Genomic DNA, 27,479 nt, shown 5'->3' with positions numbered 1-27,479 from the left:
ACCAAATCAAGCCACAACACAACGGAATAAAGCCACAACACAACGAAATAAAGCCACAACACAATAAAAACAAGCAACAACACAACCAAATCAAGCCACAACACAACGGAAATAAAGCCACAACACAACGAAATAAAGCGACAACACAATAAAAACAAGCAACAACACAACCAAATCAAGCCACAACACAACGGAATAAAGCCACAACACAATAAAAACAAGCAACAACACAACGAAAATCAAGCCACAACACAACGGAATAAAGCCACAACACAACGAAATAAAGTCACAACACAACGAAATAAAGCGACAACACAATAAAAACAAGCAACAACACAAACAAATCAAGCCACAACACAACGAAATAAAGCCACAACACAATAAAAACAAGCGACAACACAACGAAAACAAGCGACAACACAACGGAATAAAGTCACAACACAACGAAATAAAGCGACAACACAATAAAAACAAGCAACAACACAACCAAATCAAGCCACAACACAACGGAATAAAGCCACAACACAATAAAAACAAGCAACAACACAACCAAATCAAGCCACAACACAACGGAATAAAGCCACAACACAACGAAATAAAGTCACAACACAACGAAATAAAGCGACAACACAATAAAAACAAGCAACAACACAAACAAATCAAGCCACAACACAACGGAATAAAGCCACAACACAACGAAATAAAGCCACAACACAATAAAAACAAGCGACAACACAACGAAAACAAGCGACAACACAACGGAATAAAGCCACAACACAACGAAATAAAGCCACAACACAACGAAATCAAGCCACAACACAACAGAATAAAGCCACAACACAACGAAAACAAGCCACAACACAACGAAATCAAGCCACAACACAACGGAATAAAGCCACAACACAACGAAATAAAGCCACAACACAACAGAATAAAGCCACAACACAACGAAAACAAGCGACAACACAACGAAATAAAGCCACAACACAACGGAATAAAGCCACAACACAACGAAATCAAGCCACAACACAACGGAATAAAGCCACAACACAACGAAATAAAGCCACAACACAACGAAATCAAGCCACAACACAACGAAATAAAGCCACAACACAACGAAATCAAGCCACAACACAACAGAATAAAGCCACAACACAACGAAAACAAGCGCCACAACACAACGAAATAAAGCCACAACACAACGAAATAAAGCCACAACACAACGAAATCAAGCCACAACACAACGAAAACAAGCACAACACAACGAAATAAAGCCACAACACAACGAAATAAAGCCACAACACAACGAAATCAAGCCACAACACAACGAAAACAAGCGACAACACAACGAAATAAAGCCACAACACAACGGAATAAAGCCACAACACAATAAAAACAAGCAACAACACAACCAAATCAAGCCACAACACAACGGAATAAAGCCACAACACAATAAAAACAAGCAACAACACAACCAAATCAAGCCACAACACAACGGAATAAAGCCACAACACAATAAAAACAAGCAACAACACAACCAAATCAAGCCACAACACAACAGAATAAAGCCACAACACAACGAAAACAAGCCACAACGAAATCAAGCCACAACACAACGGAATAAAGCCACAACACAACGAAATAAAGCCACAACACAACAGAATAAAGCCACAACACAACGAAAACAAGCGACAACACAACGAAATAAAGCCACAACACAACGGAATAAAGCCACAACACAACGAAATCAAGCCACAACACAACGAAATAAAGCCACAACACAACGAAATAAAGCCACAACACAACGAAATCAAGCCACAACACAACGGAATAAAGCCACAACACAACGAAATCAAGCCACAACACAACAGAATAAAGCCACAACACAACGAAAACAAGCGACAACACAACGAAATAAAGCCACAACACAACGAAATAAAGCCACAACACAACGAAATCAAGCCACAACACAACGAAAACAAGCGACAACACAACGAAATAAAGCCACAACACAACGAAATAAAGCCACAACACAACGAAATCAAGCCACAACACAACGAAAACAAGCGACAACACAACGAAATAAAGCCACAACACAACGAAATAAAGCCACAACACAACGAAATAAAGCCACAACACAACGAAATAAAGCCACAACACAACGAAATCAAGCCACAACACAACGGAATAAAGCCACAACACAACGAAATAAAGCCACAACACAACGAAATCAAGCCACAACACAACGGAATAAAGCCACAACACAACGAAATCAAGCCACAACACAACAGAATAAAGCCACAACACAACGAAATCAAGCCACAACACAACGGAATAAAGCCACAACACAACGAAATCAAGCCACAACACAACGAAATCAAGCCACAACACAACGAAATCAAGCCACAACACAACAGAATAAAGCCACAACACAACGAAAACAAGCGACAACACAATGAAATAAAGCCACAACACAACGAAATAAAGCCACAACACAACGAAATAAAGCCACAACACAACGAAATCAAGCCACAACACAACAGAATAAAGCCACAACACAACGAAAACAAGCGACAACACAACGAAAACAAGCCACAACACAACGAAATCAAGCCACAACACAACGAAATCAAGCCACAACACAACGAAGTCAAGCCACAACACAACAGAATAAAGCCACAACACAATGAAAACAAGCGACAACACAATGAAATAAAGCCACAACACAACGAAATAAAGCCACGACACAACAGAATAAAGCCACAACACAACGAAATCAAGCCACAACACAACAGAATAAAGCCACAACACAACGAAAACAAGCGACAACACAACGAAAACAAGCCACAACACAACGAAATCAAGCCACAACACAACAGAATAAAGCCACAACACAACGAAATCAAGCCACAACACAACAGAATAAAGCCACAACACAACGAAAACAAGCGACAACACAACGAAAACAAGCCACAACACAACGAAATCAAGCCACAACACAACAGAATAAAGCCACAACACAACGAAATCAAGCCACAACACAACAGAATAAAGCCACAACACAACGAAAACAAGCGACAACACAACGAAAACAAGCCACAACACAACGAAATCAAGCCACAACACAACAGAATAAAGCCACAACACAACGAAATCAAGCCACAACACAACAGAATAAAGCCACAACACAACGAAAACAAGCCACAACACAACGAAATCAAGCCACAACACAACAGAATAAAGCCACAACACAACGAAATCAAGCCACAACACAACAGAATAAAGCCACAACACAACGAAAACAAGCGACAACACAACGAAAACAAGCCACAACACAACGAAATCAAGCCACAACACAACAGAATAAAGCCACAACACAACGAAATCAAGCCACAACACAACAGAATAAAGCCACAACACAACGAAAACAAGCGACAACACAACGAAATAAAGCCACAACACAACGAAATAAAGCCACAACACAACGAAATCAAGCCACAACACAACAGAATAAAGCCACAACACAACGAAAACAAGCGACAACACAACGAAATCAAGCCACAACACAACGAAATCAAGCCACAACACAACAGAATAAAGCCACAACACAACGAAAACAAGCGACAACACAACGAAATCAAGCCACAACACAACAGAATAAAGCCACAACACAACGAAAACAAGCGACAACACAACGAAATCAAGCCACAACACAACGGAATAAAGCCACAACACAACGAAAACAAGCGACAACACAACGAAATCAAGCCACAACACAACAGAATAAAGCCACAACACAACGAAAACAAGCGACAACACAACGAAATCAAGCCACAACACAACGGAATAAAGCCACAACACAACGAAATCAAGCCACAACACAACGGAATAAAGCCACAACACAACGAAATAAAGCCACAACACAACGAAATCAAGCCACAACACAACGAAATAAAGCCACAACACAACGAAATCAAGCCACAACACAACGGAATAAAGCCACAACACAACGAAAACAAGCGACAACACAATGGAATAAAGCCACAACACAACGGAAATGCTCCCGACCACTAGGGGGCTCTCAGAGCTTGGTAATATTAGTATTCCTTGCCACTGTTCTATAGAGGCGACAGTCTTACAAATATATCAATACCATTATTAATTAATTAAAAAACAACTATGTGCACAATAGCTTCATATATATTCACATATACTTGTGAATGATTTGACGCAATACCATGGCGAATGATGAAGGGAACGTCTGCCAATTCCACCACGTGGTTAAAACGTATAATTTGTATTCATTACAATGACTTTGTTTAATATTTAAAAACAGACATGTTCAAATTCCAAAGCTTGTTAGTTCCTGTTGGTAAGACTGACAAGCTTTGTAATTTGAACATGTCTGTTTTCAAATGTTATAAGTAATTTTAATGAATACAAATTATACGTTTTAACCACTTGGTGGAATTGGCAGACGTTCCCTTCATCATGCGCTGTGGTAGCGCGTCAAATCATTCACAGGTATAAATATGAAGCTATTGTGCACGTAGGTGATTTTGAATTAATATTTCATGTCTATATACGATGGTTACATACCGGTAAAACTAATCGTGGTATTGATATTACTGCCGACTTTATAGAACAGAGCCCCCAAGTGGTCGGGAGCATTTCCATTGTGTTATGGCTTTATTCCATTGTGTTGTGGCTTGATTTAGTTGTGTTGTGAACTTATGTTTGCTTTTTTAATTTCGTTGTGTTGTGCACTACTGGGCCACTGTAGGTTTTGACACTTAAAGAGATAGTGAAAAGAAAAGAAAAAAAGAAAGTTCTGTCATACTGTCATTCTTCACACTGCACAATTTCACAGATAAATAATAAACCATGTGGGTTCTGCACAAAAAAATTTCAGAACTTCACTTTTCCCAGACATGCTAGCTATTACTTTTAACCAAGTAGTCCCAAAGTGACTTTTAGTGGTTATGAAGTCAGTTCCACTAAAGTTCACACAGGTGTCCTATTGCAGACTCACCACAGGTGTAGTTTATCACATTAACGTTCCACTAACATTTGACAACCATAAAAAGTCCAAATACTTTTTGTTTTAGCCCTATATAAGAACTTTATGGTGTTACTAGTTTTTTTTTTTTTTTTCCAACTTGCCTTTATTTGGACAAAACACATTCATTTAGCATAAACACATTAGAATGAGAGTAACCCATTTATGCACGTACGCACCTAAAATTGTTTTGCACATAAGAACATTTGCATGCAATCATTAGTGAATGAGGCCCATTGTGACTGCTATAAATGAAAGGCCACTTTTGTATAGCTGCACTATGAAATATGCATCTTGATTAAAAATGTGTTGATGTGCCATCAGTCGACTCCACCCTTTTGAGAGGACAGGCATATTTTGTACTAGACAGATTGTGAAATATATCACATCTTCATACTGCCAGAGAGGTTTTCATTTCATAAGGTTTGGTTTCATAATGGTTTAAGTCAATTAAATAATTTCACACTCTTTGGCAATGATTTATAAGTCTTAATTCTTCCACAACCAATCAAAATTTATAATTATTGTGAATGCAACATGTAAGCAAACATAATAATTGTCTAATTAAATAGAAAAACCCCTTTAAGTATCACCAGTAACAAAGACAGGTCACTGTTGTTGTGATGAATGTATCTGTATGACAGCACTCTCACTGTGAATACGCTCGTGTTGTAAGCGATGTCTGTTGTGCAGGTGGGAAAGATTATAAACAAGTAGCGAATTGAGAAGATACAAGTCTGAACATTTGCCAAGCATAAAGCTGATGCTTCCCTTTGTAAGATGTTCTTTTTCATGAGGAGAAATCTTCTGTGCCAGATTTTTATTCAAATACAGGAAACTGCACATGTGTTGCCCTGAAGTTTTTTGTTTTTTTTACTGCCGACTAACAGATGGTGGGATGTGTTCCTTACGCATACAGGGGGCCATTATTCAAAAAAAAAAAAAAAAAAAAGCCACTCCATCTTCTGCTGGACCCTAGAGCAACTCAGCTGTGCAAAAGTGAATTATAACTTCCCGATGAAATTGTCATGCTGTTTGTCAATCGGTCATTTAATCTCAACAAGGGCATTTTTCATCATATACTATATATAGAATACCACAACTCTCTATTTGTCTCTATTCAGTCTTCAATCAAGTCAGTAATTGCACTGAATAACAAGTTAGGGTAACACTTTAAGTTAGGTACACAAATTCACTATTAACTAGTTGCTTATTAGCATGCATATTAGTAGCATATTTGCTGCTTATAAAGCACATATTAATGCCGTATTCTGCATGACCATATTCTACATCCCTAAACCCTTCCCAATACCAAAACATAACCAGTATAACAACTACATTACTTAGTATCAATAAGCAGTAATTAAGAGTTTATTGATGGAAAACACCTAGGTAATAACTGAATATGTGTACCCTAATCTAAAGTGTGACCCAAGTTTGTAAAATATTTTATCTATTTTAATCAAACTAATTACATAAAATAGAATTAATTAATCGCAATTAATCCCACATATGAATATTTGCAGAGAAAATCCCCCAAATAAAGATGATTCCAAGAAATTAGTGTAGCAGACAAGTAAATAGAAATTGATTTTTAAAATTGGTATACTGTAGGCCTGTTGTTTCTTTTAGTTCCATATCATTGAACATAAGCTATAGCCTAATTATTGTAGTATATCTGTTCTATTTTTCCAATGTTTGTGAATGTACATGTGGCTCATACTATTGTCTTTGGCCATTGTCTCACATTTAGCTGTTTTTTTCAGGGACTTGCATTATAAACGACACTGTGTTAGAAGTAGTTCAGCTTTGAAAAAAAAAAAAAGGATTTCAAGAGCCTTTTTTCTGTTTCTGTTCTGGAACTTTTTCAGTGAAAATATGCTTTGCATTTACAGTATAGGTAGAATTTCAGGCATTAATTAGTCCTTGTTGCATTAGTTTACCTATGGATTAGTGGGCATGCATGGGTCTTTAACATAGCCTGATGACATTTACATCGTTAACTACATGGCACAAGCCGATTGGTTCATGTCTCATCTGCAGAAGCCCTCCACCTTCCCCAGCTCCACCTGTATAGATCTGCTACTCATAATATATATACTATGTGTGCAGCATCATTATGTCTTATATAAGGCTGGGGCAATACATCGAATCTCGAATCGATTCTGAGCTTAGTTTTTAAACAGCAGATGGCACTACTATAAGTGCTTTAGAAACACTCATACACGGCCTGCTTCCAGTTCCATTACACACACCACTTAAACCTAAAATAATCGTAAAGTTTGAAAAAGTTGAAGCGAATTACAAATCTCGCATCATAAAAGCATTCTGAGTCGAGGTGCAAGTATATTTAACCACTTACATGACTCAACCGAACATGTCCAGCAGTCTTTTTCATGAGCGTTTGAGAGTGTGCGGTTAAAAACTAGCCTAGAGCGCCATCTGCTGTTAAAACTAAGCTCAGAATCGATTCGAGAGAGAAAATATTAGATTCATTGTATCGATCGAGAATCGATGCATCATCCCAGCCCTAGTCCTCTATGCCTATGGTGACCAGACGTTGCGTTTTTCCTGAGACAGTCTCATATTTCAGCTCTATTTTTAGTGTCCTGATTTATCAAGAAAAAAATCTTTTGTCCCGTATTTCATCTTTCCTAAAATTTCATTACGACTAGGTGATCATAAAACGAGTAGTAGTAGTGTTCTGTCACATGAGAACAGTCCAATCAATTCGTTGTAGAACAAAATTACCATCCAATCACAATTTGTTATTGATTAACTTGCTGTTAGTGAAGGCAGGATATTCCACCATGAGAAATCTGGTCACTCTATATATGCCACAGCAGCGTATCGGTGTTTGTATTGGCAGTGGCAAGTCCCTGTACTTGATCTGCAGCAGTGTAGCAGATACATTCCACCAAGACCAAATACATTCACATTGTCATATCCATTGTCATGCTAAACATCTTTATTAAATTGTTTCATATTAAATTATTGCATTAATATTGCATTATGTAAATCTTAACAGAATATTAGTCAACATAAATTCCATGAAATGTTATGTATTTGTTCAATTCATTTATGAAATGTATTAAAAATTCTGACCGTTTAAAAGATAATCATTAGTTGCTGAAATCCAGAAAGTAGGACTCGTAAAGATCCTGAAAACCTCCCGTAAGTGTATAAAATATGCTGTATGGCTCCACGGAGCCCGGCATTTCCTTAACATATTGCAGTTGCTGGAGTGTTGCATGCCCCTGGCCTCCAGTTGTAATTTATTTTTGCGATGCATGTCACACTTTACATCCCACTGTACATTTGTACATTTGGGACTTCATGAATATATAATAGCAAAGAGCAGCATGAAATCATACGGATCTCCTCTGCAAAAGTAAAAGTGTAAATCACTCATAAGCAGCGATGAAATACGAGAGTGGTGCTGGAGTGGAGATGGTGATGAAATGCATCTAGCCTGGAGTAAGTGGCCTTTCCCTGATTCATGAGAATGAAAAGTGGGCCTCTTATTTCACCTGATGGTTGTGTCCAACCCTTGAGTGAAAAATGGCATCTTTCCCCTTGTAAAACACCCATGGGGTTAAATAGCTCCATTATTATTAATGACCATCCATTTGCCAATCTAGATGTGGAGTCAGAGTGGGTGTGTAATGAAATGATAAAGTCCATGTAATTACAAACTCAATTATTATCTTTCAAATTTCATTTTGTTTGACAGCATGGGATTTGTTTGAAGTTTGTGCCCTTTGTTTAATCTGTATTACATGCATGTACACCAGGGTCCAAAAGACTGAAAATTTAGAATTCAAAATCTAATTTAAATCCAATTCTACTTCACTAATCAAATAAGTATATTTGTGATGCTGACCATATTTTATCCTTCACAGATGAAATGTTCTTGCTGAAGCACGAGATGCTCATTGATCTCAGTAACTGCAGGTTTAGAGTCAGTTACACAAACGTGTGTTTTAGTTTTGGTTTCCAACAAACACCTTGTTCACCTTATTATTTATTAATACAGCATATTTAGTTAGTTATTCACTAATGTGTAAATGTATTACTAATTTGTAATGGCAAAAAAGAAAATACATTAAATAAAAAACAATGCTAAATAGCAGAATGTTCTCAGAATTTTGGATCCACTTTCATTAATTTACACACACACAAACTTTTGATTTTGCCCCCACAGACTAAAGAGTCTAAGAAACTTTTTTTTTTTTTTTTTTTTTTTGGGGGGGGGGGGAGGCTTAAGAAAGTCCATCTCTTTTTAAGGTTGTCAGCTGATTAAACTGTAATAATATCCTTAATTTAGTATGCATATTCTCTTTTGTCATGTTCTTCTCTTGTCCCCAAGGGTTCTGACTGCTTATATCAAGTGCACCAATTAAATACATGTAAAATTTGCATACATGTCTGAAAGGATACTAAACTTTGATCAAATATGCCACAGTGCACCCCCTCGGTGGGTATGTTTTGACGCAATGAACTTCATGAAGACTCATTACTTGATCATTTGCATTTTGGAAAAAAAGCACAACCCTTAAACATATGCCATGGTCTCTCACAACTAAGAAAGTTCATTCAAAACATACAGACACCAACAGCAATGTTACACTGAATCCTGCATTACACTTTTGAAATAAGATTCTATGTATGCATTTAATTAAAATTCAAGGCTAAATTCTCTTGTGTGATATAAAGCTTGCTGCTTCATGCAGAAATGTGCTGTAGGTGCTACAGAGCCTGGTTTTCTTAAGCTCTACAGTCAACCAGATAATGTTTAGACAGGAGAGAGAGCGAGCGGGGAGAGATGATGTTCTATATTTATGCAATTAGCCCTCTAATTGGTAGTAATGGGTTTGCACATGCTAACATAATGACTTGAGTAATCATCTCTGTGGCATCCTTGATGTAAATCCCATCAAGATATATTCAGGTCGTGCTGCTTTGCTTAACAGCCCTGTCACAAATTGTCATTCGTGCCTATTGTCTGTGTTTATTCAGCATGTCCATGTGCTGTAGGCATTGTTTCATCGCACTTCCTGACCAAGAGCGATTCGAACTGTCATATATATAGCGTGATTTCAGCTTCTTTGCGCAAATGTTACTATGCCCCAGCCACATGTCTGTTAATTTTATGTTAACCGTTTTGGATTTTCACAACATCATGTATTGTTGTACAACCTAATATCTCTGTGTATGAGGTTTTGGAACAAAAGACAACGACTTTGCGGTTTGTCATACAGGAGCAATCTGATTACCAATCTCTGACGACAATGGTAGACAATGCTTGCAGGGGAAGATTGAAAATATCTTCAAGTGTTCTTGTAATTACAAGTGTGAATCAGCCTGGGACTCAATCAATAACCACTGGCCATTTTGGAAAATGTTTCAGTCTACAGACAATTTGCTTTAAATGCGAGCCGTTATTAGAAGTCCTATTACTCGCAGAGTAAATAAGCTTGACATTTTAAGTGTATGTTTTGCGATAACGTAAATATCGCTTACCCCACACAACTTTCAATTTTACCCAGCCATCTGCAGGAGATCTTTGTGGTGAAATTAAAAGTACTGTCTCTTACCCCTATATGTCGACAAGTATTTATGCATGGAGACCGAAGCACGTGGGGTCTGATTCTTTTTTAAAAGCTCGACGGGAGAGTAGTGATTCCCCCTGAATACAAAAAGCACTTAAACAGCATCAGAGTGAGCCGCTGCCTCAGGCTGACGAAAGCATTCAGCGCTGTCACCCACATCAGTCAAGCAGTACTAGTCCCTATGGAGGAGAAACTGATACGGACTACATCTTTGGAGCTGTTTAATGTGAAATATCACATGCGAAAAATAGTAGCTCTCCTGGCTGTTGACATAGCGCCACTGACAGCTCGTGCTGTGCCTCTGCACGCTGGAAAGCAGCGTGGCTTCAAAACACCTTTTACACATAATGTAATTGCGCACATACTCGCCACTGCTTGTGCTGATTGCCCTCACACACACACACACACATACACACACAGACCTGCTGGGCAAATGCACTAAAGGTGTCTACAGAATATACGAATATGTTAGGGCCGCTACATGTGTCTGCCTGCGCGCATGAATCTGTCCACTGTGGCGTGATGCGCTCGGCCCTCAAAAGAACAATGGCTCTGAAAGACACCTCCAATTTCCAAAGCAGCTCTGGGGTGATTTACAGCAGCCTCTGAGAGCGACCTGGCTAGGACTCATTCTGCTTGCTCAGAGAGTGAGTGAGCGGCATCATTTTTCCTTAATGAAGTTAGTGACCCTCTGAAAGGTGACACGTTTACCGCTCCACTGATTTATGCACTGATGCTCTGAGGCAGACTATAGCAGAGTAAGACCGGGAGGATGTGGTCACATCTCTCTCTCTCCCTCTTTCCTCTCTATGTTTTTAGCTTTCTATATTTGTGCTATTCTGTCCAGTCCCCTGATATTAAAACAAAACCTAGTAAGCTGCCTAAAGCACTCAACATACTTTTTTGCACATAAGACAGGGTATGCGTACAGTGCGTGTGATTTAAATATGATCATCAGTACAATATGCTGTACGTGTGCAGCCAAATACTTTGTATGCTCAGATCGCACGTGTGCCTTGAATTTTTTTGCACTGCTTAGTCAGTCAGCAAGGTGAAAACACTGCCAGAGTCGAAAAAGAAACTGTAGAGATGGTAGAGATGGAACAACAACCAACTATTGGAGATGAAACAACAGTAGATGGGGATTAATGCCACATTTAAGATGAAGTCAGAGGTGGGAATATCCAAGTTGAATATTTTCAATTATAGCAAAATCATAAATTAAATTTCAGACTGTCCCAAAATCAGTATATTGCCATTCAATTAAACTATACTATACTATTGAATGCTAAATATATAAATGGTACATTATTCCAGACTAGCTTTCTATCTAGTAGTTATTGAACAAGTAAAACAGGTAGGCATTCATTGATACATAAACAATTATTATAGTATATATATATATATATATATAGATATAGATAGATAGATAGATAGATAGATAGATAGATAGATAGATAGATAGATAGATAGATAGATAGATAGATAGATAGATAGATAGATAGATGGTCATGCAATGCGTGCAGCAAAATACTATGTGAAAATTCACTTATGTATATATATATATATATATATATATATATATATATATATATATATATATATATATATATATATATATATATCTGAAGATGAAGTCAGAGGTGGGAATATCCAAGTTGAATATTTTCAATTATAGCAAAATCATAAATTAAAGCTCAGTATAGTATGTGTGTGTGTGTATATATATATATATATATATATATATATATATATATATATATATATATATATATATATGGTCATGCAATGCGTGCAGCAAAATACAAGTGTATTTTTACACTCCACATAAACCAGCTCTTTATGCTCATTGATCGCCTCCATCTTGAAAATGACATCAAATGAAGCTTCACATTGAGGTTGGGGTTGTCTGACTTGGAGTGGCATGTGACTTTATTTTCCATTAGGAGGTGGTAAAAAACTCAAGTTTAAACCAGTACAAAGACATTTTTTATCACTTATAACTTCTTGAGAGAAACAGTGCAGACATTGGACAAGGATGCAATATATTCTTTGAAGTATTCATTGAAAGACTGTCTGTTGGGCTGTATGCATATGTGAACTTTGGACTTAATTAGGCACCTGCCTTTCAAAGTAGCTTCTTAACCATCATTGTTAGTGATTTGGAATGTTCTTGGCATCAACTCCTTGCACCAGGCACCATGGCATTTAGGAGACTTTATTGATTTCAGTGGAGTTAGATGTTAGCATGTTGCTAAGCTAACAGCATGGTACTTTAGTAAACATAAAAATGCATAGCACACACAAATGCAGGGCTCAACGCTAAGGATTTTTTCTACTAGCCCGGTCGGGCAAGTGGCAAGTCAAATTTTCACTTGCCCCACCAAAATTTCCACTGGTCCCACAACAAAAAACTTAATAAAGTAAAACAAAAGAAAATGGGCCTATAAAATAAGCCTAGTTATTGTTTTTGTTGTCTTTGTTACATTTAACCTTAATAAATAGGGTTATGACACCAAAAGCTACTAGATTAACTCACTTAAATTTAAAATTTTGTAAGACAAATAAACAGTAAGTAATAAACTAGTAACAAATAATCAAATTATGAGTAATAGCACAAATAAATACAACAGAACAAACATATAAATTAAATAAACAGTGCTTTTCAAGTTTTTCATTTTGATTTAAACAAGATTTCCAGGTACAGAAATTGTAATCTAATTAACTATATAACTAGATTAAACATTATTAAAGTTAATCACTCAAGAACAGTTAAAGATGCATAAATAATGTTTTGCAATGTTGAAAAATTCAAAATGTTAAATACTGTTATTTGAAATTATTTAAACACTTTTAAATATGAAATTAAATCTACCAGTAGGTGGCAGTGAATCACTGTTAATGAGCGAATCATTGAGATTCAACCGATTCATTCAAACGGCTGATTCATTCAGGAAGTGTTGCTCGTAGACGCAAAACAATTCTGTGGACTTTGGAACTATTTTCGTTGGCGAAATAGAGTGAAAAAGGCGATTTGGTGTCTAAAATGTAAGTCACTTGATATTAAGTTCTTGTTTATTAAACTATACGTTGTATAAAATCAATATTACATTTGAAATCATGCTGATATTTGGAGAAAAACGGCGCTCTATGTAGCCTAATATTGGTTAACTATATTAAATTATATAAATATAAAAGACATACAGGGGCATTTTTGCCCCTTATCTTTCATTCTGGGGGCTTTCTAAATGCATTTTAATAGACTAAAGCATCCAGTGAATGCGTACACTCGAAATATGCACGCGCACAAGTCTAACCCTCTAGACTACATCATGTAGTGTATCCGCGCACTCAACGGGTGTGTTTTTGTTTGGTTTTTGTAAAGTCAGGGACATACTCGATCATTTCAGATCGTTAAATGAACAATTACGATATCATAGACGATGTATAACGCATACCCTACAACACTGGCCCGATCGGGCAAGTGACCGTTCCGTCTATTGTCCTGAACGTCGTTCACACTGGCCCCGGGCCGTCGGGCAGTCCTTATTGTCGAGCCCTGAAATGTGAGGTAAAATAGTTGTTTTAAATTACACAGGACTGTTTTACTGGGTAAAACAGTCAATGTTTGTAATTAACATTTCTTGGATTTATTTACAGAAGTTTATTAGCATTACTGTGGCTCAAATCCTGCCATTCCTGTAGCTTAAATGTAAACCTCATTCTACTTAACATTTTAGGCACTAACAAACACACAAACAAACCAATGAATTTTCATTGAAAATTTTACAATATTATGCAGCCTATGGTTCCAATCATATAAATCTATTGTAGGGTTCTTTGATGATTAATAATATTTATAAGAGCTTTAACCAGAATATTTATTTATTTAGCATATGCAAAGTTATATAAACTGAAGAATATTGCAGTTATAGATGTAAGCCTACTTCATACATGTGAATAACTATGGTTACAGACTCAGTCATCTTGTTCTGGAGTGGACCGGCTTTGACCGTTCAAAATGGTGGACAGCTTGCGATATATTACGATATCTACATATAGATATCTTTGGCTCAAACAGTAAATCACGGTGCTAGCCAGACAGCAAGACCATGGGTTCAATTCCCAAGAAATGCGCAAATGTGTTAAATGCGCTGTAAAATAAATGTGTGAATATTTATTCTGTATTTCTGCTGTTCAATATTTTCTGATTTCCCTTTCCATGATAGTTGCTGGAAAATTATATTGGCTCCTGGTGGTAAAAATAAAAATAACCCTAGCATGTAGTGCAGGAGAACCAGACTTAGTCCCTTTCAATTATTTCTAACATCTTTACTTATGCAGATATGCTAAATTATTTCTAGATGACAGCTTGGAGGGGGGACCAGCATGAGCAAAGTGATGTTCAGCCAGGGTTCTCCTTTTCTTAGCTGGTTAAGATATACATACGCCGCTGTAGGGCTCCCGCCTGCCTCCGTGAACACTGTTTTACATTCTAATTATTAGAGTTGACAGGCTTTATGGCTGGGGCTCAATACTGAGGCCTTTTCCTTGGCACATCTTGCATGTGATGTCAGAGCAGGTTTAATGAGATAAGAAAGTTTGAGTCCTGTAGTTTACTGTTCTCTTTCCTTTGAGCAAATCACGTTCTGTTGCTCGCAGCTACTGTAGCACGTTCGCCGAACCTAATACTCTAAGTGTCAACTGCGTTAACAAGTAGGCGAAGACGGAAGAATTGCCGCATTTCTGTTTGATTTATCTTAATTGACTTGATTTAAGTGGGAGACATGAGCATAAGAAAGGTGTGCCACGATGACTGCGATTAAAATAAACAATGGTTTTAGAGCAGATCATTAATTCTTTAATATATAAAAGCCAATCTCAGACACAAACAACAGAGACTTTTTTTTTTTAAGTTTTAATTAAGCTACAGGGAATTCAGCGCATATTGTAGGTAAACACTTAGTACCATGGGAATATCATTTAAATTAAAAGACCTGGTGTTGTTTTTCTCATTATGAGATGAATTAAACATTTATCACTGCCTTTCATTTCTCTCAGAAGCTGACATTTGCAGGTCACCTTTCGATAGCGCCAATTTTTTATTGTCTCCAAATGCCTTAGCAATAAGAGAAAGTGTGATTTATTTTGTCTTCTGTGTTCACCTCTTGACTGAGCCTTCGCATTTGTCATTTCATCATCCACAGCTATCGAAGTGAACCTGCAGAAGGCTCTCGCCGAAGCCTCGGAGACCTGTACCCAGGAATGTCTGATCCTGGGTCATTCTGACAGCTGCTGGATGCCGCCAGCGCTGACCCAATTCCAGACGTCCAGCGCCGCCACTCTGCCCTCCTTTGGTTTTCAACAAAGCTGGGCGCGGGGGACCAAGCCAGATGGGCGTCACACCCTTGGCAGGTCAGTGCCCAAAGATGATCTGGACAAAGGGAGCAACCGGCCCCAATTCTACAACACACTTGAGAGACACTGCAGCAAGAAAGAGGATCCTGTCAAGGTCATCCCTCTAGCCAGCTTTTCCGCCATGTCCAGCCCCCAGACGTCCGCGGGCGGAAGCGCCTTCCTGCACGAGCATCAGCTGTAGAAGCGAGGGTAGGCCTCGGAGCACGGCATAATGAGAGCGATTGAAAACGAAAACCTGATGGGTACTGATGAATATTAGCATCTGTCAAATGTTTCATGACACGGCAGAAGTTAAAGCAAAGGACAGCAGCTTTCGAGATCATCTATGAAACTGAAATATGTACAGTAGACAAATGGTAGATATAGACCAAAGTAGCTCCTCAAGTAAAAAAAAAAAAAAAAAAAAAAAATGTCTTAGTGACAGATTAGTGGCAACTGAGTTAAGCTTTACTGCTGATCAAAAGGGATGAGTTTTTTTTATTTCATTGTTTGTGCGCCTTTTGAATGTGACTTGACATAGCAAATTACTTTTAAGTGTGTGCTGCTGGAAGATATCATCGCATATGTTTACATGCACACCGATATTCCTACTAAATTATGCAACTGCAGTATTAAGAAGAAATAAAAACTCACGTAAGCACCATGTTCCTGTTACTTATAGAAAATGTGTGCATATTTCGCACATTAATTGGTCTAATTTTAAATCCGTATGCTTGCATTTGAGCAGTTGGTGGTCTTCGCAAGTTTAATTGGCGCTCACTAACAGCAAAGCCAGTGCTTATTTCTTTGTGCTTTGCACATGACTGCAGACACAATAACATAACAATAAAAATTAGGCTCCGAGTTAAGAACCACATTTGGAATATTGCGACGCATGTAAGCGTAGTCAATAAGGTTAAGTGTTATGTGTGAGCGCTGGGTGATTCCAGTATTTCCTTCGGCTTCGGAGAGGTGCGATGTTTGCAGCTGAATTTCCGCCTGAGTCAGTTTTATTCTGCTAAAGAGACCTAGTTCCATGCCTCTTAATGTGCTGCTTACTCTGTCAAGACTACAGATACAGCTAAGCCTCTCTGCAAAAATTAGTCTTGCTCTGTGTTAACACGTAGAAACTTTTATATATTAGGGTGCTTTTTTCTTCTTAAACTTTGACGTTAGCTCTTCTCTCCCTGGTGAGCTTAAAGCCTTCCTCTGATGTTCAGTGTGTTGGTAGTTTCCATGCATCTGACACCCTTTCTCTCCCATTATAAGAAACCCGCTTATTTGCAACATTATCTCATTAGCTGGGGCACAGACATGGCTAAAAAGACATCCTTTGTTTTGTTTTTCCGCAATACTACGTCAAGTTTTTCTCTTAATATATACAACGTATGCACCACAATAAGTGCTATGGAACCAATTACAAGAATCTCCCAATAGTATAATTACTTTGATCAGTAATCACTGTTAAAGAAGCAGAGTGCTGCTCTATAATAGCGTAATTGGCTACCTTTTGTATGCGTGTGTATGCGCGTGCTTGTTAGCTAAATGGTGCGCACCTCTTTTTAAACTTATGAAAAAATAAGCGTTTGTGAGATTTATATATAATGATGTCAAAGAAACAGCCTTAAGATGTAGTATGTGTATTGTATGGATGTGATGACTGCTAAGTGAAGTAGAAGTTTACTTACAATCGTGTCACTTTTTCGTCCAAACATTCAGTATATATTCAAACAGAGACATCAAGTAATCCCTTAAAGAGGCTGTGCGGGTTGAGAAATCAGCACAAATTTAATTCGCTAACGGTTCTACTTAGTATATACTGATGACACCGAAATATTTGGGTCAGTGATCCAAAAAATTACTTCACTATAAAATAGTGTGTGTGCCAGTGACAAGAAACGTGTCGCAGCGAAGACGTGTTGGAGTGTGTTGCTCTTTGATGTGAGAGAACTGACAATCGCTCCGTCAGCTGGTCCCTAAACAACAGTGTAAAATCTGTCGAACGCTCTTGATTAAGAGGAATAATTGCAGTGTGGGACTCTATCAAAGGAAGGTGCCCTGTCTTACTCTCAAGCTCTTGCATGTCTGCTAGCTGCGAATGCGTTGCTGGGTCAAGAGTATCGAGCGACGGTGTGAGGATGGCGACTCAACTCGCACTCTCCTAATCCACACGATAGATCTGAAAAGCTCAAAAGACAAGGTATATTAGCCGTAGTGTCTGTATTACATAAGACTGTTTGAAAATCTGCTTCTGTTCATTCATCGCACTACAGAAATCACCTAGTTGCAAATTATTGAAAGATTATCATCAGATTTTGGATGTCTTTTGAGCTTCCAATAAATAAAAACAATGATTTTTTTTTTAAGAAGAGAGCTGTAGAGCTTCATAACACATGAAAAATATTGACTTTTTGTTCAGAATTGGATGCTTTTAGAGGTTTTACATTCTTAAAGTCAACATGAAATCAAACCAATTCATCTGTACACATTTTTCTTTAAAGGAAAAAATTCTGATCTACTAGGGGTGTGCAGCGGAGCCAATATCTGTATCTGTAACAATCTCACAATTATTCGTATCGTTATCTATATTCGGATAAAACCGAAAGTGGGTGGTGCTCTAACCGGAAGTTTGTAATATTACATTCTAAAAATGCTGGGTTGCAAATGGACAAATCCAGCGATTGGGTTAAATGTTTACCCAACCCAACTACAGCAGGTTGGGCAAACGTTTAACCCAATCGCTGGGTTAAAACAACCCAATTTCTGGGTCCATTTTCGACCCAACCCAGCATTTTTTAGATTGTACTTTTTTTACGTTTAAAATGTAATTCAGGTTCCTTCATGGTTATCATTTAACAAATATGCCTTGTATAACTTTTTTTTTTTTTTATAATTATAACATTTATTTAAATATCTTCTAATATCATATCAGAGCTGATATGCATTCCAATGTCAAATTTGAACAAATGATAAAGAATACATAAATGCTTGCCATCTCCCATGAGAGAGTGAGACTGAGAAACATATATAGCCTATCATATCATACAAGGGTTAAAACATTTAAATAGGTGTATCAAGTAGTATAAAATGTTTATTATTCGGTATCGTAGTTGATATTACTCTTGATAGAGAGCTCATTTCTGAGAGACGTGCGGAGATGGCAATGTGGCTATTTGGTTTGTAATCATGCTGTGCTTATTTCATTCATTTGTGTATCATATTGTACAATTAAAGAGACATATCAAATAGTAAAAAAAAATATATTACCCTTGCCAAGCTACAGTATGAATTTTGAGAGACACACGGAGACAGCAACATGGCTGTTTTATAGACGGCTGATTAATGAGTTCACACTCATTCACTTTGCACACTAATTACATACAGGTTTATGTATAATATCATGCTATCACCTGACTCACCTGTTATCAAACACAATGAGTGTCTGTGTCTGCCGAATATATTATTCGGTAGAATTTGTTATTCGTTTTGAAGCCATTATCCGTGCCTTTCCAGCTAAGGTATTCGGCTTTGCGCACATCCCTATAATCTACGTATACTTTAATTAAAACATAAGCTGCTCTGTTTCTTTCATTTTGCATAACCAGGTGTAAAATATTCTGGGATAGAAATGACCACTTGTCATGGTCCAGTCATATCCTGATTGATAATAATAAAGGATTAGTTCACCTCAAAATGAAAATTCTGTCATTAATTACTCACCCTCATGTCATTCCACACCCGTAAGACCTTCGTTCATCTTCGGTTCGGAGCGTGTATCAAACTGCCAAAGTCATGTGAACCACTGAAATTTTGAAAAGTTACGAAACACTTAAACAAAGCCTTGTTTACTGAAATCATGTAGGTTTGTTTGATACACGCTCCGAACCACTGAGTCGAAACAAAAGATTCGTAAAGCTTCGAAGCTTCATGAAGCAGTGTTTTGAAATCACCCATCACTAGATATTGTTGAATAAAGTTGTTTTTTTTTTTGTTTTTTTTTTGCTGCACAAAAAGTATTCTCGTCACTTTATAACATTAAGGTTGAACCACTGTAGTTACATGAACTATTTTAAATGTGTCTTCAGTAGCTTTCTGGACATTAAAAAGTTATCTTGCTGGCAATGCAGGCCTCACTACGGAAGAGGATTAGGGCCAAGCAATAATAAAAAAATAAAACCATCTCGAGATTAACGTTGTTACATTTCGAGAAAAAAGTCGAGATAAAATGTTGAGAATAAAGTCATTAAATTACGAGAAAAAAGTCATTAAATTACGAGAATAAACTCAAGAAAAAAATAAATGATGAGTTTATTGTCAACATTTTATCTTGACTTTTTTCTGGAAATTTAATGACATTTTTCTCATAATTTAACGAGTTTATTCTTGTAATTTAATGACTTTATTCTCAACATTTTATCTCGACTTTTTTCTTGAAATTTAACGAGTTTTTTCTCGTAATTTAATGAGTTTATTCTCAACATTTTATTTCGACTTTTTTCTTGAAATTTAACAAGTTTTTTCTCGAAATTTAACAACTTTAATCTCGAGATGGTTTGTTTTTTTATTATTGCATGGCCCTAATCCTCTTCCGTACCTTACTGAGCCATCAGATTTTATCAAAAATATCTTAATTTGTGTTCTGAAGCTGAACGAAGGTCTTACGGGCGTGGAACAACATAAGGGTGAGTAATTAAGGACAGAATTTTCATTTTGGGGTGAACTAACCCTTTAAGCCCCGTCTGCTTTTTTTTCCTCATTGAATATTCCATTTCCCTCAGAAATTTACTACAAATACAGAACTTATACACGTTGCAAATGCTATTTCATGTTGACTTTAAAAATGTATTCACTTTGATAAATATTTACTGAAATCTGAAACTTTTTTGAGTAGTAGAGCAACTACATTAGTGCCAAAGGTTTACTAATTAAATTAAAAAAAAAAAAAAAAAAAGTGCAAAAATGAATGAAAAAGAACATTTGGAATAAATAAATGCATACAAGGTCTTAATATGCATGGTTGTTCTCCCCTCTTTTCTATAAAGTTGGTTCCTTGATATATCATGTAAGCAACCTTAATAATGAGGTGTTTCTTTCCTCTGTTTTTTTTTTTTTTTTTTTTTTTACATGATTTTTGAGGGGGAAAAAAAATGGGGAAATATTATGGCAGATCATTTCAGTAGTCAGGCATCTTCATTTGCATGTGGTTCCAGTTGACCTCCGCTGGGTGATTGTGTTCTGTAGCACTAAACCCTTGTTCTGACACTAATCAGAATCTGTGTGCTGCAATTGATCATCTCTCTCGGGTTCTGTTAGTTAGTATGAAGGATTAGAATGGCAACACACTTTCAGCATCCAACATGTCGATACACAAATAAATTGTCATCATTACAGTACAAAAAAAAAAAAAAAAAAAAAAAGAGTAAAAAAATAAAAAGAGCAAAGTGTACATAGATATACTTAACAGTAACCCCGGGAAATACATTTTAACATACCGTATGTGTAAACAAAAGGAAAAGTGGTTTATACTTACTGAAAATAGTTGATAAAAGACAAAAATCATGAAAATGAGGACAATCTCTGTTGTAATGTATTTAAAACATATGCATACTGTATATTATTATATGTGTGCGCGTGCGTTTGTGTGTGTGCATGTATGTATACTGGCACAAAGCTGGCCGGATAATGTATGTACACACTATGTATCTTGTATAGAATCTGAAAAGAATACAAAACTGCTGATATATTAAATCTGCTTGTAATTTAAACATCATTTGTTGTATTTCACAATTATTTCTTTCTTTGGAGGTGAGCTTTCTTGTCGAGCAATGACCACTGTTGAACAATTGAAGTATATCTTGATATCACACCCCTGTAAAATACTTCTAGAAGTTGAAAAAGAAAAGAAAAGAAAAACGAAAAGACTCATTTACATTTGGTGTAATGTTTTTTCTTGTCTTGAATTTTTTCTTGAACCATTAAATATTGTGTATATTTAGACACTCTGTTGTGTGTCCTATCATTTCAAAACACCTTAATCCTATCTTTCTCTTATGGACTGAAAAGCCTTGATGTACTGCAGGTGGTGGTGGAGAATACTAACAAAAAAAAAAAAAAAAAAGAAAGAAATGTGCTCCTTCGGTTATGGACCAGCTTCCATTAGGGAAAGTGAGCAATATGCATACGAAACTGTCTATTTGCAGAAAAGGAAGGCAGAGGGAACTCTTGATTAAGTCTGTCTGCACAGACAATAGCAGTTATACAGCTGTTAGAGGCATTGATTCAGTAGGAGGTGGGCTTCGGAAACACACCTGAGAGATTTTAGTTAGAAAGAGAAGAGGCCACCTAGGTGGACTCGAGAGTAATTGGTGAGTCTGGGCATATAACCACCATTATGTGCTCTGCAAATGTGCCAGTACTGCAGCTTTGGACCGAGCCCAAGACAGAGGTGGGAGCAAGAAAGGAGCTTTAAAAAGCAAATGAATAAAGATTATCCGAGCAAAAGGGTCTACCTACAGCACAGTAAGTTCCTCAACATTTTGCTGAACTGCCTAGTTACACTATTTTTCTGCTGGCTTTACATTTTTGATGCTTGACGAGCACGTATGTGCATATGGGTGTGAGCTTTCATATAGGGGTGAGCTCAATTATCCTTCCTTTCCCTCGTTAGTCAAAAAAAAAAAAAAAAAAAAAAATACTAGGCATGTAGACTGCAATGCAGATGGAGGAAAATGAATTAGAGTTTAACAGCATGTAAATGCTACATTTAAAGGGACAGTTCACTCTCAAATGAACATTCTGTCACTCACCCTCATTTCTTTCAATAGCTGTCTTTCAAAAAAATAAGATATTTTGAAAAACTGTTTTTGTCCATAAGTCAAACATCAAGGCCTATAAAGACTATTATTTATAGTATAAGCTTTTATTTTTATATTTTCAGTTTTCATTTTCATTTTAGATTTAGCAATTTATGCGATTGTCATTTCTAACTAGTTTTAGTAATAGTTGTACTTCAACTTTAACTTGTCATATAAACATTTCACTCTTTTTTTATTATTTAATACTTATTGTTGTTCTTATTTCAATTACCAAATATGATTTTTCATAGTTTTAATTTCAGTTTATTTGCTATATTTATACTGCAAAAAAAGGTAGCATGAAATTAATCAAAAGTCACCTGAAGCAACATGATCACTTTTGTATGATGAACAAATTGAAATTTAAGGCTTTATTCACTCAAATAAAAGCAAAACATTTATCAACAACAACAACAAAAAAGACTACAGTACCTCAATTATGGCAACACGAACATCAAGCAACATCACGTTTGGCCAAAGACTATAGAATAACACAAGACGCGTCACTCGTATTGTTTTGAATGGGAGAAAGCGTAACGCGCAATATGGCGGAATAAATCCCGCCTTCTAAATAAGAGCCAATCGCCGACTGGTAAAGTCATCGCGTCACCTCAGCGGCCGTTAGAATCACCGGTTTCTATAGAAACAGTCAGATGCATTTAGGTCTGCGCATGCGCATTAGTTTGATCCAGCCTGAAAAATAGCTTTTTTGTCATGATTCGAGCGTTTAGAAACTAAATTTATGAGCCGGTTGTTGTTAGATTTCATTGGTGATTTCAAGTATGAAATATAATCATAAGGTTGGCGAACAGTTTTGGAGAATTTGATGTTTCCCCATTCAAAGAGATTGCATGATGCCCAGGATGCCCGAGAGGCGTTTCAAAGATGGCCGCCGAGTGAAATAACTTGTCTTAAAGGGACTTTGGTTTGGCCCAAAGAAGTACGAGAACCAATAAGGTTTACCATTAGTTGACATTTAAAGGATTATTCCACTTTCAAATTAAATTCCTGATAATTTACTCACCCCCATGTCATCCAAGATGTCCATGTCCTTCTTTCTTCAGTCGAAAAGAAATGAAGGTTTTTGATGAAAACATTCCAGGATTATTCTCCTTATAGTGGACTTCAATTTTCTCTCAAGGAATTTGGAACTGGCGCTGTGTTCATTCCGTAAGTAGAATAGGGAAGGCGTAGGACATACAGCGTAAGCTTTTTGAAGAATACGAAAGTGCGGTTTTGGCGGAACCACTTGGAAGGCGATCATTTGTTTATATAAAGCATATACGTACATTTAAATTTTTTTCAAAAATGACAGATTGTTTCGCTAGATAAGACCCTTATTCCTCATCTGGTATCGTTTAAAGCCCTTTGAAGCTGCACTGAAACTGTCATTTTGACCGTTTGGAGGCCATTGAAGTCCACTATAAGGAGAATAATCCTGGAATGTTTTCATCAAAAACCTTCATTTCTTTTCGACTGACTCTTACCTTTATGTTGTTTTGGAGCTTGACAGTTTTGGATCACATTGATTTTTCATAATAAAGTTCATCAAAATATATTCTGTGTTACACAGAAAAAAGAGAAGAAGAAAAAAAGACGTACAGGTCTAAAATGAAATGAGCATTTGTCAATGATGACAGATTTCCTTAGTATCGCTATAAGATGGTATTTTAAACCCAATTGTGCCAGTGCTTAGTGTAAAAACCAGAAACTGTAAAAACTGCATTGTTGGAGTGTGAAACCGCAGAGCGCATGTGGAGACACTGAGTGGCTGTGACAATGGGTTGAAACGCATGGGGGGGACATGAGAAAAGGTAATGGCCAAAAGGGTACAGATGGGGTCTTACAGTCACACATGCAGGGAGCCCTTCCACACTTTCCCAGCATTATCCCCTATGGCCATTTTATTAGATGAATGAGACATGACTGGCTAGCATAGAGCTAATAAACCCAGTTATGTTGTAGCATTTCAAACGGAGGACTAGAAGTCTTCATTTACTTTCAGCATGGCCATTTTGTTCTTTACCTGTACAGTGAGTGTACTACAGTGGCTCACACTGATTGTGTGGCTAAAGCCCACCTGAGTTTCCATTCCCGCTCAGGATAAGTCCTCTCTGATGCAGCGATCTGAGCGCAGAAGCTAAACGAGTTGCTAGATTTGAGGTTACTATGCGGTGACATTGCGTCTGCCGAGAGGGGGCTTATGTGTACAGAGAGAGTATCTCATCAAGGGCGTCTAGATGGGGTCATCACATCACGGCTGAAGATCTCCGGCTCAAAGCTTTTTCCTTTTGCTCAAGTGGGTTGCTGAAGGCAGCGCGGCCGTGTGGTTTATGTCTCATTGCCGTGTTGACCCAGCGTTTAAATCCAGCAATAGTTTTTTAAATCAGAAGCGAATACAGGAAGACAGAGCGATCGAGAGTTTAAACTGGAGCGGTGACAGAGTAATAACAAAGTTTCTATTGAATCACAGAGCAAGCCGTTTGTAATTTGCCCATGGAAAAAGCCGAAAATACAATACGCTACGAAACGGACCGCTGTGATGCTGAAAAATGCCTCAAAGCTCCAAATAGGAAATTGATTGAAGTGGCCATTTGCAAGCAACTCACACCTTCTTATTGTTCATTCGTATCTGGCTTCAAGAACACTTGTTAACTTTGCAAATATGTTTCTTTAGAGGAGACGCACTTCGTTTTCAAAGTGCCATCTGCAGAGGCTGCTGGTTGAACATATAGAGGGTGTCAAACAGCATCCTCATTTTAAATTGTAATTAAACTGGCCATCAGGTACCTTGAGGCTGTTTAGTCTACAGCAGGATACTAATTACTATAAGATGACCTTTGGAATAATATCTGGTGAATAATTCATAATTGAAGAGATTGCTTCAGAGACATCCACTCTGAACTTTGTATGCTCACAACTATTTAAATGAATTTTCAAATCGAACCCTCCGATTCGGTAATCGAGCAGTACAGTACGAAGGAAAAGATTTTTACACAAAAGGTGAGGTCTCTTTTGAGCTGGTGATAAGAATTGATGTGTTGTATTGCTTTTAGACGACACTGACTCGTATCAATATTACACATTCATCTGTGTGACGCATACAAAAAAGAAGCTATACTAACTGATGACTAAAGTCAGAGCTGATATTTTCATTTTCACAAAGATACAGGACATGATTTTCTTGAATGTCAAATGTTTACATACATTCAAATATGATTCTGAAGACTTAATATTAAAATGATACCAGAGCAGAGAAGGTTTATATGCAGCTGATTGACATTATGGATGGATTTACTGAACCATTACATAGATGTCACGTAGAAGACGACATAGAGTTTGTATTTATAAGAACTACTCCATACAAACACATTTTCTAGGGACAGACATATAAATGAAGGCAACTAAATATTTGTGTTCATTGTTGGGTAGTAACTGACTATATCCACACTGAATAATGTAATCAGCATGAGAAAAAAAAAAAAAAACATCTAGTACTTGTTATTAAAGGATATTATGTTTAGCCATTATTATTTTTTATAATAGATTACATAATTACATTTTGATTAATGGACTGCATCTGTGCATTTAAACTAACCCATCTAAAGTCTGCTCTTTAAGGAGTATGTGTGTTTAGTCATTACTTATATTTGTTTATTTTCAATATATTTTCTATTTCTAGTGTTATTTATAATCTTTTTTTTTTTTTTCTTGCTGTGCCTGATTTTCACTGATAATTAATTCAGTTAAGATAATTAATTCAGGGTAACTAACACACACAGTTTCTGCCAATCTCATGTTAATCTTGAGTACCTATGGAGTAGTATTGCATCCTTCATATCTCTGAAGAGTCTTTAGTTTTATGATATTTATAAAAGATAAGCTGTACTGAGTCTTTCCGAAAACAGCCGAGCGCCTGGAGGCGTGCCGTGTGAGCGGAGCCAAAGAGTGACAAGCACGCGCAGCTTTTGCGTAGCGAACGTCTGCAAGCTATCAATGGTCAGCTAAACAAATGTATTTAAAGGGTCATGAAACCCCCCTGTTTTACCTTGGTCGTTCACACCTCAAAGCTCCAAAAACTCTGTTAAAATGGGCGTGTAAAGCTCTGGAAAAGTGGGAGTGTAGAGGGGGGGAAGAGGGGAGAGAACAACCAATGAAGCACAGACATAGAACACACTCATTATATAGAATAATGAATATTAATATGAGCATGGAGAAAATGACAACAAACTCCCAAGCACAAGGGAGAAATGCGAAAGAATATTTAATAGGGCTAATAATAGGCTACTTTGATTACGTTTACGAGCACTGCACTCAAAATCAGTCTTTTGTCTATTAGAATAATCGTGTCATCGCGTTCAGATAGGCTACACCACTGTATCAGTGTCCAGTTTGCACATAATTCATTTGAAGAAAACTTGATGAAATATGTGTGCATAGCTACACCGTGCTGGTTAATGTTTTGTGCAGGAGAATGTGTGAAATAAAAACTTTAAACACGGATACTTTATTCTGTATGAGCTATGAGCCACGTAGCTAGTGTTGTTAAACTCATCG

The 27,479-nt window shown here is 37.0% G+C and overlaps 1 protein-coding gene across 1 annotated transcript in view; it reads left to right on the top strand.

The window, feature by feature from the left end:
* Positions 1–19,848, top strand: part of pcdh11 (protocadherin 11) — a 216,068-nt gene extending 196,220 nt beyond the window's left edge. Inside the window, exon 6 of the mRNA XM_048176126.1 lies at positions 15,879–19,848. Within this exon, the coding sequence (XP_048032083.1) occupies positions 15,879–16,270 (392 nt within the window). The 3' untranslated portion in view covers positions 16,271–19,848. The remainder of the gene's footprint in view (positions 1–15,878) is intronic.
* Positions 19,849–27,479: the final 7,631 nt, after the last annotated feature.

The sequence above is a fragment of the Megalobrama amblycephala genome, linkage group LG23, assembly GCF_018812025.1.
Source record: "Megalobrama amblycephala isolate DHTTF-2021 linkage group LG23, ASM1881202v1, whole genome shotgun sequence".
Lineage (NCBI taxonomy): Eukaryota > Metazoa > Chordata > Actinopteri > Cypriniformes > Xenocyprididae > Megalobrama > Megalobrama amblycephala.
The sequence above is the reverse complement of the archived record's forward strand: the minus strand, read 5'-3'. Positions and strand labels throughout refer to the sequence as shown.